Source organism: Cyanistes caeruleus, chromosome 18, assembly GCF_971803275.1.
Source record: "Cyanistes caeruleus chromosome 18, bCyaCae1.hap1.1, whole genome shotgun sequence".
Taxonomy (NCBI): Eukaryota; Metazoa; Chordata; class Aves; order Passeriformes; family Paridae; genus Cyanistes; species Cyanistes caeruleus.
This window is the reverse complement of record NC_141718.1, coordinates 11,489,138-11,507,472: the sequence shown is the minus strand read 5'-3', so window position 1 is coordinate 11,507,472 and position 18,335 is coordinate 11,489,138. Positions and strand designations below refer to the sequence as shown.

The following is an 18,335-nucleotide window of genomic DNA, read 5'->3' as shown; positions in this document are numbered from 1 at the left end:
CGAGTGCGCAGCTCGGGGGGACGGAGGGTTCCTGAAACTGGAGCTGCTTCGCTTTTCCCTGCTCAGCTGTGACTGCTGGTTCAACAGCTGCTACAGGAGCAGCTGACCTGTCCTCTAGAAAAAAGGCAGAGGGGACAATATGGGGGACAGGAATCAGTACGATTGCTCCAAGGTGAGTGTGGACCTCAGGAGCTTTCATCTGTGTACAGTCCACACTATGGAGAATCGTGGAGAAATGGAACTGTTCTGCTGTGGCTGCAGTTTATTTGATGCATTTAGCTGTATTTCCTACTGCTGTAGGCTCCAACAGACACACCTCTGGGCATGTATAAAAGGATGTTTGTCATCACACTGGTTTAGAAATAAAACCTTTTAAGTAAATCTTTTAAGTGACAAACTGATGAACCCAGCTGATCCCAGCTTGCACTGAAAAATGGAGGCTTGTGCTGCCTGATGTTGGACTGAAGTAACTGAACTACTTCAGTTCTGCACTGGTGGAAGCCTGAATGCAGGTAAGACAAATAAACCCACCCTGAGTTACTGCTTGCTTCTTGTTACCTTTTACTTTCTGCCTTTTAGCCTGAAGCAGGATTGCCAAGCCCAGTGAATGTATCTGACCTATTCTCATCTTTAAAACACAACTTGACAATTGTGACTATTTGATGATAAGACACTATGCAGAGTTGGCTATGAATGTTTATTAACATCACATGGAAATCTGTACTCCAGAGAAGACAAACACGAGGCTGTCACCATACCTACAGAGAGTCCAGGGAACCAATACAAGCTTTGTAGGCTTCTCCTTTGCAGCAGCTGAGTGGCTGATGTTCTTCTTAAGCTTTCCTCCCATACAGCATCAGCTCGAGTATCAACACCTTGTTAATGATTTAACTGAAAAAACCCTTTAGTTAAGTTACTATTGATTTGGATTGACTAAAAGACAGAGGATGACCAGGATGTGGGTCCTGACCAAAACACAGACGGTTCTGATGTGTTGCACCAGCACCTCACAGCAGGGGCCAGAGCTGCAGTCCCTGCTCTCCAGTGCCTGCACAGGTCACACCTTAGTTACTCAACCAATAATAAATGAAATTCAAACCATTGCATAAACCAGTCATTCTTACAAGCACAGTCAAGGGCATCACAGTAAACCAAGGTCACGGTTTCCAGAGACCTTTAAAAGCCTGGGCCAAAGAGCACAATAAATACAGTGGTGGAAGAGCAGGAAGAGCACGGACGTGTCGGGCATCAGGGTAGAGGAGACAGTGGTAATCTGTATCACCAGAGATGCATCTGTTTCATGTGAACCTCCAGAGCCCAGCAGCATTGTCTGAGAAGAGGCACGAGGATGGAACAGGAGAGTATCATTCAGCCTGGCAACAGCATTTTCTGCTGCTTAATTCTTCCTTTGATTCTGGAAACCTTCAGTTGGCACACTCTGTTCACCCACAGGCCATTGTAAGGACAGAGTAAGGGCTTAAACATTCTGCTGTTATCCTCAAGGTTTTCAGACTAAAGACGACAAATAATACTGTAAGTTGAGGCAAGTTTTATTTAGACTGTACAAACAGGGCACTGGGGAAAAAAAACACAGTGGCTTGATGTTGGGACCAGTTCTATGAATTAAGTGGAGTAAGAAATTAAAAAGGCACTAATCTTAAGAAAAGACACTCCGTATATTCTAAGAATATAATTCATTTAATACTGTTAATCTTATAGCACAAAAAATAAAACAAGCTATGATCCCCAAAATAAATTTTAAAAGCTTACACTTAATATTATTGCCTGAAGATCATGGTCTTTAAATTACATATTGTGTTTAAAAGTTTACACAGTGAAGACTGTCTCAAATACAAGGCCACCTTTCCCACTGCAATAATTGTATCCTTGTCCCAAAATACATTTTAACACAAATAAACAGAAAATGACAGCTATACAGGAACGCTTTCACTGGTCCCAAAAGGCAGTCTTTTAGGCAGGTCTCACTTTCAAATGCAGGTATTGAGGAAAATGCTTGAAAACTGGACTAGAAAACAAAGGCAGCCCACTCATTCCCAGGATGTTAATACAATATAAAAAATTACTTTACAGGCACATGAAATGGCACAAAGAATGCTGTTTTTCCCTTTACAAAAATAATGCTCAGGCTCTTCAGAGCCTCAACCCAAACAGGATATTCCCTTTCTGTTTATTCTTTCCCAATTTGTAAACAATCATGAATTAAATAAGCGCTTATCCAGTGATGGACACTGATTAAAACAGTTTTCATTTAAACTTTCAGACTGGTCAGAGGCTTCAATGTCTATATACACATGTACACAGCAGGAGGAAGCCAAGCCTTTCGTGATAGTTGACTACTGTGGCACCAGGTCATTACACCAGCTCCTAGTTCCAAAGCAAGGACAACTTTAATGGTGCATAGATTGAAGCCATCACTTGTAGGCTCTCATGCTTCATATCAAGGTTACCTTACACGCCCAAGAACATTTACACTGATAGATTATCACTCAGATTTAAGAGGTTTCATAAAACGACAGCACATGTGTAAGCGAGCGACAAGCGATTGAGAACCCAGAGTCCCTCAAAGAGAAACACACACTGATCCAATGCAGTCTTTATATGAAAATACTTGTCTCATAGTAAAATAGCCAAGACACATTTTATAGCAAGGTTACAATCAGCTTAGGCTGGTCAGTATGCTACATTGAAACCACATTTTACATACCGGAACCACACCGCTGCTACTTGGAGAAACACTGTTCATTCACGGCCTAAAACCAGGTTCACAGAAATTCAAGAATTCTTGTCTTTGCATCAGATACCAATACACACAATTTTTGCATAGTTTTGAAGGTAAAATACTTTGCTTTTCTGCAGTATTGGAACATAATTAAACCTAAAACGGTATTTGTGTTCAAAGCGTACACCTTATTCAATGAGGGGATGAGTCAAGATGTTTATTTCAGTGAAAAAAAATCAGGTTAAAAGTTATGTTCAAGCTCTCAAATCTCACAGTATTTATTTATCACGCAAAGGAAGAATTCTACAATCAGTCTTCTGAAGAGCTGCCTGTAACTAGGTCAGGCCTGAAATAAGATTTCTCTGCAGCAGACTGAGTTTAGTGCAGTTTGTATTCAGAAGATGACTTTCAGTAGTACAATCTGTGTAGTAAACGTGCAGGTATTGTTGGGGCACAGGAAAAGCATGACCTTCTTTAGTTAAGAGAACTGCATAGCTTTTCTTTGCAAGACAAAATGTCAATGCCTATTGTCAAGAATTACAGCACCAAACACTTCAGTCAATGCTACTCTACTTCACAGTTAATTTGGTAGTAAAATGCTCTACAAGAACTTCCAGACTGTCAGCCACTTGATCAATACTACAGAAAACAGGTAATAGATGAACAGAGAGACTTCTTTAAAACTTGGCATTCTGAATGTCTGCTTGTGAATGCCATTTCTGCAGTTCTTCAGTGCTAAGGATCTCATGGCACTCCCACAGGAACTACCAACAACGTGCTTTTATTAGGATCAAGCAACACAAATCAACAAGAAAACATGCTGGAACTTAAGACAATGTTTATATCACTAGACATTTGTAAGATCTGATGACATTCTGCAGGTGTTTGAAGTTTCTCGCTTTGCTACAACCAACAGCCTTCCAAAGTTGAAAAATGGGAGCTGCTGTTTTCCTGCCAGCTTCCACACTGGACATCTGCCTTAACCAGGCTGTCTGAAAAGGGAGGTTTTGTAGCTGTATCTTTGCAGACATGTATTCTGTTAATTCAGTGTTCCATCATTTTGCAAAGAGCATTCCAGTTCACCTACAACACCCATTTGAAGAAGGTGGCCCAGGATTCCACTGTGCCTGCGCTTTCAGATCCTGCACCCAGGCTCAGGCTGAGCACCCGCACGCAGCAGCTGCAGCCAGGAGCTCCTGCTGCACAACTGTCCCAGCAGGAGAGCTCAGGTACACAAAGAGACAAGGAGCTACACTAATAACAGACACCCCTGTGGCCTCCTCCAGCCCCAGCATTATCACATGGGGGAACTCAGGCAGCTGACTCCAATTAACCATTTTCTAGAGAGTGCTGGGAGGGGCAGGGACCTGGGTCGCATATAAACCAGAGCCAATGCCTTAGGAAGGGTTAAAAAAAAAAAGATGTCAGCATGCAGAGGACTTAGGATATGAGAGAGGAAAAAGAAGGACAGGGGAAAAAGAAGATGAAAGCAGCTCTGGAAGAGAAGCACAGCAACACAGACACCCTGGTAAAAAGGTACTGTGTTTGAAAAGGAGCTTTGAATGAGCTGGGGCTGGCATAGCTAGGAAACTTTGGAGAGAGCAGGGAGCCTGCAGAGAAATGGATAGAAAAGGTCTTTAAATGTTTAAATAAGAGTATTTTATTGGTGTTTACCAAGTTTTTCTGTCCCATTCCTACCTCTCCTCATGGCAATCTGATCTGTCTGCCAAGTAACAGCTTGATGACAAGCACTTCTGTACTAGTAAAACTACACTTTCAACACTGCAGAAGAGCTGTATGTAGACCAGGCCAAAGTGTTTCCCCTTAAAGCTCACTTTCTACAGTTAGTGCTTGCAAAAATCAACAGAAATGCATTAAATATGTCAAAACCAAATTACAAGTATCAACCCCTCCTAGGTTTCCTTATAAATAAATGCCTCAGCTTCAATGCAGCTCAATCAATGGTTATTTGCATTAACACACACTGTTTCAGGAAGGTCAACAACAAGCTTAGGAGTTAACAGAAAAGAGCAGTGTCTAATACAACTGCTTAGAATACATAAGCTCCAATTATTGTCCTTTAAAGAAACCATCATTTTATATGTACTACCTTAAGACAGGTAATTTCAAAACTAAATTTTCTTCAGTCCTAAAATTGCATTTTTGTTGTTGCTTTTTGTTGGACAGTAATGCACAAGTTGCACGTTTGATCTAAGATTAGGGCTCTTCCTACTGAGCAAACCAGAAAATGTCCACAGAAGTCTCAACAGGAAAAGTTATTTTTCCAATACCTCTCTGCTATATTCTGGTTCAGTCTTCTCCAGCTTAAGGCCCAATAAAGTTTTAGGAGTGAAACTAAATTCTGGATGACACAACTATGGTCTGAAGGTCAGGCAGTGACTTCAGTTGTATGTATTCCAAATGTATGTTAAAAGAACTGTCAAACTGCAGCAAGCTGGAAAATGGGCAATGCTAGCAATGTGCCATTAAGTCATCATCCCACCTCAAACAATGCTAATGATAGCCAGGAAAATGAAGCAGCAGTGTAAATTGGGCAGAGGGAGTCATTCGTTCTCATCTGGGTTTTGAGGGTCAAATATTTTGACATGCGTGAAAGGGAAGAGCCCTTTTCGACCGTTGACTTCTCCTTCCCACTGACCGTTTATATTCATCCTCGTAACCTTCACAATATCTCCAACCTGTGGAATTAGAAACAAAAAAACCCCTTGTCACACATGGGATTCTCACCTCTGATACAAACACAAATGAAATGAAGGACAGCACAAACAAGCCCATCATAGGGAAAGGAATCCTGCCCTCTTCTTGGCAGAAGGTTCAGTGGAAAAGTTACTTTTACTGAACTGCAATACCAACACTTTGTTGCTAAACATAATAATGTCATCTGCACTCTTTCTGACACTCTTAAGTATGAATATATTTATAAAGATTACAGAACTACACCTCTTTTTATAGGAGAGCTTACAGCTTCATGCAACAGTATCTTTAGCTTAGATACAAATTCACATCAGTAAAGCTACCATCAGTGATGAGTCACGACATGCTTTCAAAAGAGCACTGTACTGGGACTGGTTTTAGCAGCAGCTGACTTAGAAGAAATGTAGTTTTTCAAAGAGAGATTCCTAAAGCAAAGAAACCATAACTTGAAGCTCTAATTTTGATGATTACAGTCTAAAAACCTTCTGTAATTTCTAAAATAATGGTACACTTCCTAAATGAGGAAAAGCAATCCAAATTTTTTAATTTTTTTTTTTTTTTTAGTAGTAGATGTAGATTCTAGCTTTATTTGTGGTTTTCATGTCTACTTCCTGTTAAAGCATTTGAAGCAGGAATGATGACATGCCAGGCCTTTCCTACCATAACTCTTCTCTTCCTATCTGGCAGCGAAAAATGAGAGAAGTTTAAACTATGATCAAGCTAGAAACAACAGCCCAAATGATGATAAATTATACTCTTACAGTTCAACACCTGTATTTAATCTGGACTAGGACAATTTACAAAGGGAAATATCCAAACTGACAAGAAGCATTTAAGACTAGCTAAATACTCATTCTCACTGAGCTGCTTCTGTAGACCTGAACACGTGGTCTGTTACAGCAGCTCTCTAACTTTCCCCCTCCCTTCCTGTTTACTTATTTGACTCTATGTGGTAACTACAGTAAATATTAGAAAAGTGCCATTAGCAGCTAAAAACTAATTTCACAAAAAGCAGAACCAGCCTATGATCAATGCCCAATAGATTCTAAGTTTCTTTCCCAAACTAGGTCCAAGCTCTTTGTAATTGAGTTTCAGTTATCAAACCACTGCTGTGAAATTCAAAGGAAACAAGCTTTAATCTTATTTAAGGAAAAAATAGACATTGATACAGTATGTAAAGCAATTTGTCCATATTTTCTAAAGTGTATTAGAATTCAGACCACATGCAGATAGGCCCTTGGCCAACATCTTTAAACTTTTGAGGTGAGATCTGTATATTTTATGTTAAAGAAAGCCCTGAGTTTACAACATGATGTGGATGTCACTTAGATGATTTGAAGCCCGTTAACCAGTTACCACTACCGTAACAGACATTTGTGAAGATCACACAGAAGCAAGAACCCTTAAGTGAGGCTGAAGATACTATAATAAACTCATTGGCAGTCAGTCACTCAGTGTTGTCTTGTAAAATAAAATCTGTTGAACTTTGAAACTGTTCTCAAAGATTTCAGCTTTAGGTGTTGCTCTGCCTTCCCTACCTTTTCTCCGCTACTTTGGTTGTCTGTGTCCTGTCTGCCCCCCACATCTGACACTCTCACTTGGAACAACTGTAATCTTGTGCTTTGGAGAGAGGAGAAAACCCTTGGAAGTCCCTTAAGTTCTGAGGATATATCTGAGGCCATATTGCTTTCTTAAATGGACATTTTTATATCTGCTGTTCCTAAACTCAAATATCAAGCCAGAATTAAGCAGTTAAACTCTGCATGTACACACAGAATTCATCTGACTGCTCCTCATCTCTCCAGGGCCTGCTGCAGCCTGTTCTAATTGTATATTTGCTAAAAAGCACAATTTGTCAGACTTCTCACTTGAGAAAGCTTTAAATAGTAACAAGATGACCTAAACAGGAACCTAGCAAATGTCTCTTTAGGAAAAGGCTGATAACATCTATAAATACTCAGTGTTACATTGCTGCATTTAAATAACCCTTGAAGACAGATCCAAGTTCCAAATTCTAGACCCAACCTGAGAAAGATGCAGCCAACATCACAATGGTTTAATGAGTTGCATTTTCACTACACTGTAAACCAAACCCACTCTCAAACCCTTTAATCTTAAAAATAATCTTTTGAAACCTGCATTTACTGAGAGTCTGACAATGCAATTCTGTTCATAGAGATCAATCCATTATTCATTCTGAAGCTCTAGAACAGATATTCTTCAACTTGGTTCTGAAAGACTTCACAATGTGAATAGGTTTGGAAATACTGCTTCAGCTGAGTGAAAATAATATTTAAAATATGTCTCCTATTGCACTGCAACAAACTGCCCTGTAGATTAATGATGTAAAATGTCCTTTATGCTGCTAGGTGGGAAAAGATGCTGCACACCAGCATCAGCCACTACAGAGACAAAAGCTACTCAAAACATACTCCTATATGCTGAGAATCACTGGAATAGTAAATTAATTTGCAATAATTTTCTACTATTTTTGGGAAGGCTTTTTTTTTTTAAATGAAAACTGCTTAATATTCTCTTGTGCTGTATTATTTTTAAAATGTAGTTTCCCTGAAAAGACTAAATTAAACAGATTTTTGGCACAGGAACCCTGATTCCATGCTATACTAACCCATGGATATTATCTTAAAGACCTTTATTTCAAAAATGTCTAGAAAAATCTGGTCAACTCATCTCTCAATGTATTTTTCCCCCAAGAAAAAGCATAAATGCCTTTTAAAGCATCTATAACATGGTCAGCTGAGGTGCAATCCCCCACTAAAATGATTTATTTAACACAGTGCTTTTCAGAGAATGTTTTAAGCCAGTCAGAAGAATTGTCTTATGATTAGGCACAGGACAGAGTCAGGAGACCTGGTTCTATTCTCATCTCTTCCACAAACTTCCTGTATGACTGTGGACAGCTAATAGCCCTTATCTATAGATGAGGAGAACACTTCCTTAGACTCAGCATCTCAGATAAGTCAATTGTTGTGAAGCAGCACTGCTGGAATGAAGTATCACTGCTGAAATGAGTAATACTTCTGAAATGCAGCTATTTAGTTACACCCAAATGATAAAAATCAAAATGTATTTTAGATCACATCTTTCATTATGTCCATGTTAGAGCATGAATTCAAAGCCCTGGGGAAATACAAGCTGTGGAACATGCCAGTCAGAAAGGTTACTTCATTCACTCTAGACTCTTCTATACCTGTCTTCCATTTGAAGCTGATTCATACTCTGCAAATGTTTCCTGCAAGCCATTTTAGTCAACCAATTCAATGAGTTTTACAGATATTCCAGCAATTGTATGTTAATAGTTGTAGGCTGATAAAGTTCTGTAATATAAGTTTAAGGAGATAAAAATGCATTAAAATTCTAAATCATCATTTTAGCCCACTGGGTCAGTGCTATAGAAAACACTGCTCTCTGGAAGCTACAGGGTGTTGAATCGCAGTCATTATCCTAATTAGTGTCACAGCTCACCTCCTTTGGTAACACTAATACCAAAACCAAACCAGTTGTTCAGGCCAGCTGCCTGTCTGGAGAAGAATAGACAAGATCCAACACTGCATGTGAAAATACCTGATACCCCATTGTCCCCAAAGTGAGGAGCTACACAAGAGAGGCAGGGTTCAGCCACTCTGCTAACAGGACAAAAGGACACTGAAGGAGCTGGTGCTGGATGTACTGGAAGTTCCAAGAAAGCACCAGGCTAAAAGCACAGCCTAATTATCCTTCATTACTGATGTTCTGGGCCAGAACACAGTTGGTGCCCAAACCAGAGAATCAAACAGTTCAGAGGAAAAGCTTCATCCGTTCTTGAGGCATGAAAGGAGGTTCAAGGGCAACACAGAAATGTGGAAGTGCTAGATGCCATTAATCTGGCCTCACCTAGGCACAGATTAAAACAAAGGAACTTTACATTTCACCAAGAGCCAGGAAAATTGTCAGAGTATGTTGCAGCATCAAAAAAGGGCTGCTTTTCAATTACATGGTGGTAGCCTGTCTCCTTCAGACGAAGCCACTGTTGTGACCCTACAGAATTTGGAGAGTTCAGTTTCAGTTCAACAGTTACAGTAACTAAAGCTCCCTGATCAACAATGCACACTACACAAATACAGGATCAATACTTTGCTTGAAATCCAGACTTTGTGAGTTAAATGCATTTTAATGTTTAACACAGCAAGGCTAAGTTTCCTTGCCTTAAGAAAAACACAATGCTTGTTGTCTACTGAAAGAAGTAGCCTAATTTCCTAATTAAGAAAGTTCTACTGCTAGCACATTTTGGCCTACTTGTCTCAACTTTCCTTTGAAGAGGGAAAAAGTTAACTGTAACCTAATTGTAACAAGCTCAAGAGAAATATTGTAAGTCAGTTATATAATTACAGTGGACAGAAATTTATTTCACCAAAACATTTCAGTGACAGGTTAACTCTGTAATAGCAAACATACACATCTATAATTGCTACTTCTCAAAAAGATAAACTACTTAACACTATAATGCTGGCATGAGTCTATAAAAAGCCAACACTAGTATAAAAACTTTTTTAAAAATATACTGTAACTCTTGTTTAAAAAGAAAAAATAAATCTTTGATTCCGTAACACTGTCAAGTTAAGTCTGGAGATGAACTCTAGAACCACTGCTGCCTTCAAAATTAACTGTGATACTGATTAGAGAATTGGTGATGTAGTGGAGAATCATTTTTTAAACACAACAGGTATAAATCTGGTGGCTGCTGCTGGTCTCCCATTATCTATTCTTTTACCCTATTTAATTCCATTTTATAAGTGAATATAGAATTTGTTGTTCATGTCCTGGTTAGAGCTTGCCAGTTTGAAACAAGGCTTAATTAGCACAATATTACTAACAGACTGGCTATAGAATTACTACAAGTTTTTAAAGGCTATGAAGCTTTCAGGTAGACCTTGCTGCTCTGTATCACAGTAACAGTGCCACAGAATCTCTGCTCTTATCAAATCCATCACCTTCCTAAGGTGTAAATCCTCAGAACATGGGACTGCCCTCCCAGTTTTCCCACAGCATTCAGCAGGAGTGAAGAATAGCGAGGCATAACCCTGTGGTGCAGAGTTCTGGTGCCAGTAAGCACAGGGCACTGTAACCCTGTCCTTTGTGCCCCTTCCTCCACAGCACCGAAAGGAAGGAAATAGCTTCTTAGCTACAAGTGCACAAGTAAAGAAACAGACCTGGCTTTTCGGTTAGGGGTTTGGTTTGGTGGTTTTTATTTATATTCTGTAGCTTGCTTGCTTGCTTAGTGGTTTGGGTTGCTTTAATGCAGTATCCATAAAATTCTACACATATTAGTAATGAAGTTAGTTGTAGTGAGAAGCGACACATTTCAGTCTGGAGAATGTTCATGAAAAACATTACATCTGATCTGCCAAAGTAACTCAACAGACAAGAGCATATGTAAACCTTAGAAATACATTTCATTTATTGTAGGCTTTACTAACTGTTCCCTTGTACAGGGAGATGCACAGTTACATGTACCACCAGCTGTAAGCTTTGAGATAGTGTCTATACTTACAACTACCATTTTAACCTATAAACAGATTAAAATTTAATTTTTTATTTTAGAGAGTAACAGTGGAGTATGTAACACAACAGGATCGAGTCAACACTTACACATCAGTAACTTTAGTAACACCAATCCTGTTACCCAGAGAGGTTGTGAACTCCCCATCCCTGGAAGTGTCCAAGGACAGGTTGGATGGGGCTTGGAGCAACCTGAGATAGTGGAAGGTGTCCCTGCCCATGGCAGGGGGTGGAATGAAATGAGCTCTAAGGTCCCTTCCAACCCAAACCATTCTGTGATTCTATATAATGCTAAGTAAATTTAGCCCAGCAAAAATAAACACCCTATTGACTAGCATCCTACAGAAATAAAACTGTAGCTTCTCTTAAATTGTCACACTTGTAAATTCATCAGTTGAACCCTTCATCTTTATCCAAACTATCAGACCTTGTTTCAGATTTTCTGTAGAATAGTCACTTGGTCACTTATATTTTTCATGTAAGAAATTTAAAAAAACCCAACCAAACAACAACAACAAAAAACTTGCTTACAAAACAAACTTCTCTGTAACAGGCTATAAACTTTTACCTTTTCTTAAAGAAAAATTCTGTCAGGTTCTGTAAACAACAGTGTACAGCAGAAACACTGGACTTGCAGGCAGGGAGCTTGTCCCATTTTCAAGCTGAAGCAAGAAGAATGACATTGCTCCACTTGAAAGGAAGTTGAGCAGATTACTGTGCCATGGCTTTATTTACTCCAGATGCTATTCTCTTCCTTTTAAGCACTGTCTGTGTCCTGACCACACAAGGCTACAGCCAGAAAACAGATATTTTGCTTTCATATTGCTTTATCAGTTGAAATGAGATGGCACAATCAGCAACCATGTAATTACACTCACAAGGTGTTTTACCTGTACAAGCTGAACTGTCACTTAGGATACAACTATACTGAGGTGGAGAACTGTCAAATAATATTTTCATGAAAGAACATCATTAACTTTCTTCCCCAAAACAGTCCCATAAACTGTGTTTTGTCTAACCCTACTTTCAGTGGTCTTAAAAGAGAAATTTCAAATGGTTCAGTTTATTTAGTAATGTGTACAGCTGGGATTAAATACTTTATCAGGGTCCTGCAGGTGTTTGGCAAACTAAAGGAAAATCATGAAAAGAAGCTGAATGATTTTTTTTCTTTAAGATTAGCCTGTGTGACAAAAAAAATACTGCTATAATGAAGTTGCTGAAGTTCCCTATGCATGGATAGATATGGAGAAGCTGCAATTCTGATTTGAAACGAAATGTTGAACAGTTGCCAGAATTCTGCTTCTGAAGCCTCTTGAGAAGCCACAGTGTGGATGAGGTACACTTGCAAAGAAAACAGATTGCATGGGAAGATAAAATAAGCCAGTGTTGAGATACACAAAAACACAAGGCAGTAAGTGATTAGAAGATGAATCTCTCAAACAAAACTTTAGTAATTTGAAGGTTCAAACCAAGTCAAACCTATTTGTTGGCCAGAGAATTAAACCTACTGGTATCCCAGAGTAGCTAAACTGATGGGGTTAACTAGGTCACTTAAAGGGCAAGTCTGTATGTAAGGACCAACCTTCCAAGTGGTTCTGCTACTCTGCAGCAATGCAAGCTCCCTGAAGTAATTCCATGACACATTGATAACATAACAAAATCAATCACTTGCCTTGCCTTGCTTTCAGAAGCATGAGTAGTTTTGGCAGGAATCTTCTGTACAGTGCAGTTGGCAGTGAATTTACACTTTGTTCTATGATAATTTTCACATACTGTTCACAAATAACAAGCTACTAGATCTTACAAGACAAAGAAATTCCAGTGATTCATATTTAACTTTTAACCCCATAAGAGTAACCACCTGTAGAAGTCTTACAAATACAGGAGTAAAACAATTAGGGTGAGCACTCTGAATAATGGGAAGTCACAAACATAACCTTCTAAATTTCACCAGAAGTATCAGCCATAAGTAACAGTTTTAACTTGCAAAGTAACTGAGCAAAACCAGGAAAAGTTCAAAAGTATTTAAAAAAACATTATTTTATTTGCTAAAATGTTGTTGCTTCCTATGCTTGTTTGCTTGCATTTGTTCCTGGAAGTATTGCAGCATGCTCAAATTTCACTTCTTCCAGGTGAGACATTTTTGAATTACAGGTTAATTAGCCTTCAGTATCATGTAAATGTAAAAGTAACAAACTTAGTCTTCTGGATATAGCTTTAAGAAACATCTTCCAGTCAATTATTCCTGTTAAACTAGAAGTATGATATTAATTCTTTACTACTTACAGAATAATGATCAAAAGTTTTACAAGATTTCTCTAATAAAATTAAAAATGCAATAGCAAGCACAGGAACTTGCAGCACTTGAGAGATTACACTCCTCACCCCCAGTTTAGGTGTTAAGGTTTCTCAAACTCCATTTCTGAAAACCAAAGTAAAAGGGACTAGAGTATTTCTGATATATTCTGCCCAGATTTCAGCTCTCAGCACAAGATCTTCAAGTGCATCTCACAGCTGATGATCAGAAACACTAAATGTATCAGCCAGCAATCTTTACCTTTCTCTGGAGGATGCCATGGTCAGTTCTTAGCCTGGAACTCTACATTGATTAATGAAATACCTCTTTCCTTCCCCAAGATTAGGTGGAGAAGCAAAGCCTCTCATTAGCACTTCTTCAGCATGTGTACACTCTGCTACTCTTGTAACATTTGCAGTTGAACAAGCAAGAAGGGAGGGAAACTACAGGTCCTAAAGTTACTTACTAGGTCACTTTTCTCAAAGGAAGTGGTATAGATGAAGTAATTCTTGTGGATGTTTCTTCAGAATGTAACCTAACTTCTCAGTCCCTCAACACAAATAAGCAGACTCCATATGAAGTCACCTACACCAACTTCACCATAACAATTTTTAGTTTCTTCTTTTACAAGGCAATTGAAAACTCTGGGACTGGAGGAAAAACTTACCTCTAATGCCAGCGCAGTCTTGTCATAAGCACAGGGTACTCTCTTTTGGACAGCTTTGGCATAGACTGGTCCATTCTGTGTGGATGGCAGAGGATTGATCACTGCTCCAGGCGTGCTGGATACTGAGGGCAGGGGAGTTGCGGTTTGAGGCTGAGCATAAGCATGGGCAGGTTCTGGAATACCGTAACTGTTGGAATTCCTGTTTCCATGCTTCCCAACAGAAGATCTGACTAGCTTTTCTACATAAGGAACAGGAATCATCCCAATCCGACCATCCTTGTTTCTGGCACTCCACCACTGTTCTTCTGGCTTCTCTACAATTACCAGTATCTCGCCCTTTTTAAATGGAAGATCCTCGGCATCGTTGCCAGGAAAGTCATAGAGAGTCCGAACATATTCCACATTTTCTTCTGCAGTGGACATGGCAGGGGCAGATCCAGATCCCATTGGTGGACTTGGATACCTGAAGATTTGGTAAAAGTAACAGCTGTTGGTTTGTATTTCCAGTAACAAAGGTAAGTAGCAGGTTTGCAGTAGGAACATCAATTAGAGAAGAGTTACTTACTTGGATTTGTAAAAAAATTATTGGCTTGGCAGCACTGTAAGGCATTTCATGAGTAACTCACACTCTCAAATAATTACTTAAATACCTAAAGCAGCTTCTCCAGAAACCCAAAATAATCTATCATGGGATGCAGAAAACTGGGAAAAATAATGTAACATCTTCATCCACCTGTTCTGAATTGTTGTGAAAATCTTAGAGTCAAATTCTATAGCTTAAGTTATGAGAGTATTGATACAGAAAACCAAATTAAGACTATTTGGGTGATTCAGGTGGAAGGACAGCACATAAAAATGTAGCTGTGTATCTCTCCAAGAGTTCTCTGCCATTTTCAAAGTCATCCAAATAATTTCATTTTAACTTCAGCATCCACTTCTAAATAATTCAGTAAGTAAATGCAAGACTTGAAGCACCGTAGGGGAAAAAGGGAACAAAAGTAAGATGGTATGACATCTTCATAAAGACAGTATGAAATACTTGCATCCACTGATAAGAAGGAACTAAGGGGGGGAAAAAAAAAAGCTACCCTTCTAGAACTGTTCCTTTGCCTATTAGCCATATTATCTTTATTTACATAATTGTTTATTACTATGTCAATCATTTGTCTAATACAGTCAACTTTGTTGTCTGTGATAATGTATAAGATTGTCCATCAAATGAGAATGCTTTTACTATTTTCATCATAAATGTTATACATTTTATTCAAAGCAGCTGTCAAAAAACCTTAATGGATATAGGCCACAGCAGATACTTATTATCTAAGCTATGATAGCAAGAATGCATGTCATTAGCCTACTTCAATTCTCTTTTGCTACTTGCAAAATACGATGTAAGTCAAATCCCTGTGATTTTTGCAAGACATGCCAGAAGCCCTGAAGAGAAAGATATTCCACCTTTCAGAGACCCTGCTGCAGCCAAAGCAGGGGGACAGAGAGAACCCTTCAGGGAGCAATTGCTCTGCATAAGCAAGAGCTCAGGAACATCAGCAAGGATGGTCAGAACTCACTGCTAGAAATGCAAAACAAACAAAGTTTAAAATGGTCCATTTTCAAGTTTTAAGTTTAAGATGTCATCTCCAAGATCTAGAAGTACTGTAGAGCTCTACACAGAAACCACCTTTTAGACTGTACTTTATGAAATTAAAGAATGAACAGCTTTCAGAAGCACAAGCATCTGAGAGCAATGTGCCCAAGAAAATGCCAGAGAAATAATTAGCATAACAGATCTGAAGCACATACCTGGCCACCCCTATTCTAAACCTACTCCATTAACTAAAAATAATAAAAAAAAAGATAATCTGGAAATGCTACCTCTCATCCTTCTCTTGAAGCAGGAAGTCTCCTTTGCACAGAATTTAAAACCACCAACTACATCACTGATTTTTCTAGAAGTTTTAACAAAAATCATGCTAAGTAAAAACACTTAGTGGATCCCATTTGTAGTTCTGTAAGTTCTCAAGTGTTTTGAGAAAGCCAAGTTAGTCATGGATATAAATGATTAAGAACAAGTTTTTGTATCCAGAAAGGTTCAAGAGTATCCAGGCTGGAGAACAGAGATAAGCATAAAGATTGCTTCAGCATAAGACTTTTTCTTCCCAACTCTCCACAAGTTTAAGCATGCACATAACACTGGGCAGCTCCATTTAAGCATTCCTGCAATGGTGAAAATTATTTTATCTACCCATCTCTCTAGCCACAATCACTACCCAAAAGGCTGCTAGCAGCTTGAAGAGTTCCTGAAGGTTGTGCTTTCTGTCACATCCTGCCCATCACTTGACAGCTTTTCAGAATGACTTTTGAACACTGAAGTTTTTCCACTTAACAAGCTATTGTCAATCTTTGACAAGTGACTGACTGTTATTAAGTACTGGTCTATGCCCAGGTTCAGTTGTGACTATAAACCTCAAAGTTATTCTTCCCTCCTAAGAACTTGCTAATCTGCAAAACATAAGACATTAAAATGCAGAATTCAGAAGTAAACCAATTTAGACTTTTTTTTTTATTATGTCACTACTTTTCTCTTATTTAATTTCATTTCATTCTATCCAGAAACCCCAAATGCTTTGACAAAAGGCACTGATAAAGGCTTTATTAATTGGAAGTAAGGAATATGTTCTAGGGTTTTTCATAAGCAGTTTACTGATGCATGTTGCAGGTATGTCCCATGCTGGGACCAGGACAAAGAAGGAGCTCATAGCCAAGTCACATTTCCCCATCCTCCTAGAACAGCATTTCTCAGTGAAGTGTATATGCCATATGCAGATAAACAGTGCCATAAGCAAACCGTGAGAAATAAGCGTTTTACATTTTTTGGCGCAGAAATGCCACTCTAGAAGTTTGGGAAATGCTGCCCTAGAATCTATTAATGCTGACTTAACAAAGCGAAGCAGTCTAATCACATAAAAGCCAGTTCTATTGTAATCAGTGTGGGTGCAGGGGTAGACAGCAAACTAAGCTCAGGGGCTGTACTTCAATCACGGAGAAGACTGGTGAGCCAGCTTCTCAACCATCCTTGGAACGGAGAGACAATACTAGTAGAAGGGTAACACAAAAACCGTGACGTGCGACCACACCCTCTTTCAAGGCAATTATAGCCCGTGGTAGAGGTACATGGTACCTCTACACACAAGGTCAGCACAGGGACCGTGGATGCTTTGACTGAAAGAGCAACACTTTTCATTGTCAGCGAGATCCAGAGCGTCATGAAGGCCCAGTGTTAGAAGCGAATGTTTCCTTAGTATTTATTCATAGCATCTACATCCAGTACCAGGCTCCCAGAGTTACTCGGCTGGACTATGACACCTTTACAGGTCTCACCTCCTCGCTCCACTCGGAGCAAAGGTGGCGGTGGCTGTGGCGGGGGCGGGGGGCACTCACCTGGGCGCGGGCTCGATGAGGGTGGTGGTGTCCAGGTAGTGGATCTTGTAGAACTCCAGCAGGGCGGGCAGGTGCTCAAACTCCTGGTCGCCGATCTTAAAGCGGCGGTTGGGCAGGGAGTTGATGATGTAGTGGGAAACGCGGGAGTTCTCGGACACCGAGAGGACGTAGTCCCCCGGGCAGGTGGACGAGTCCCGCACCAGGAACATGCCGTGCCGCTGCCCCTGCAGCCGCGTCTGCGCCTCCGCCCGGGACACCGGCCCCACGTACCAGCTGGAGCGGTCCGACGAATCGAAACGAGCGGCGGAGGACATGGCTCCGGGCGGGAAAGGGGAAGGAAGGGGAGGAAGGAAGGTGAGGAGCCCGAAGGCCCAGGCAGAGGAAGAGACCGGGAGGAGGCCTGGGTAGAGAGGCCTGGGAGGCGGAGCGGGCTGGGGGCGAGGGGGAAGCGGCTCGTGCCTAGTCCAGGAGAAAGGAAACCCAGGGAAAGGGGAGTAAGGGAGAAGGAAGCTCCGTGCCGCTGGAGGCGAAGAGCCGAGGAGCGGCTGGGGTGGGGCTGGCCAGACGCGGCGTGCAGGGCCCCCGAGTCTCCCTCAGCGGCGGGGTGTGCAGGGCATCCTTCCCGCCTCTCTCAGGCCTGCGGCGGGCCCGGCCAGGCGGGTGACGAAGAGCAGCGGCGGCTGACACAGACAGGCGGCCCGAGAAAGCGGCGAGCGGAGCCGGCTCGGGGCGGGACGGGGGAGGCAGAAGCGCCGGGCGCCGCGTCCTCCCGCGGGTTCCTCCCCTCCCGAGCCGAGCTCCAAAATGGCGGCGGCGCCGGGCCGCGCGAACGCTCCGAGACACCGCCCCGCGCACGCGCCATGGCGCCGGCGCGGGGCCGCGCCCGCCTCAGGGGCCGGGCGGAGGCAGGCGGGGGCTTC

General features: G+C 40.8%; 1 protein-coding gene across 1 annotated transcript; it reads right to left on the bottom strand.

Annotated features, from left to right (window-relative positions):
* Nucleotides 1-683: 683 nt before the first annotated feature.
* Nucleotides 684-18,319, bottom strand: CRKL (CRK like proto-oncogene, adaptor protein). The gene is made up of 3 exons (XM_023937711.2): nucleotides 17,416-18,319; nucleotides 13,978-14,440; nucleotides 684-5,439 (listed from the first exon to the last, which is right to left on the bottom strand). The coding sequence occupies exons 1-3, from the start codon at nucleotides 17,727-17,729 to the stop codon at nucleotides 5,305-5,307; spliced, it is 912 nt and encodes a 303-aa protein (XP_023793479.1). The 5' UTR covers nucleotides 17,730-18,319; the 3' UTR covers nucleotides 684-5,304.
* Between the last annotated feature and the right edge of the window lie 16 nt (nucleotides 18,320-18,335).

Excerpts from the sequence above, each read along its gene's own strand:
- CRKL (XM_023937711.2), bottom strand. The coding sequence starts at position 17,729 with ATGTCCTCCGCCGCTCGTTTCGATTCGTCGGACCGCTCCAGCTGGTAC. Across the intron at positions 14,441-17,415 it reads CTCATCGAGCCCGCGCCCAG|GTATCCAAGTCCACCAATGG; the intron begins GTGAGTGCCCCC and ends CCAAATCTTCAG. Across the intron at positions 5,440-13,977 it reads AGACTGCGCTGGCATTAGAG|GTTGGAGATATTGTGAAGGT; the intron begins GTAAGTTTTTCC and ends CTAATTCCACAG.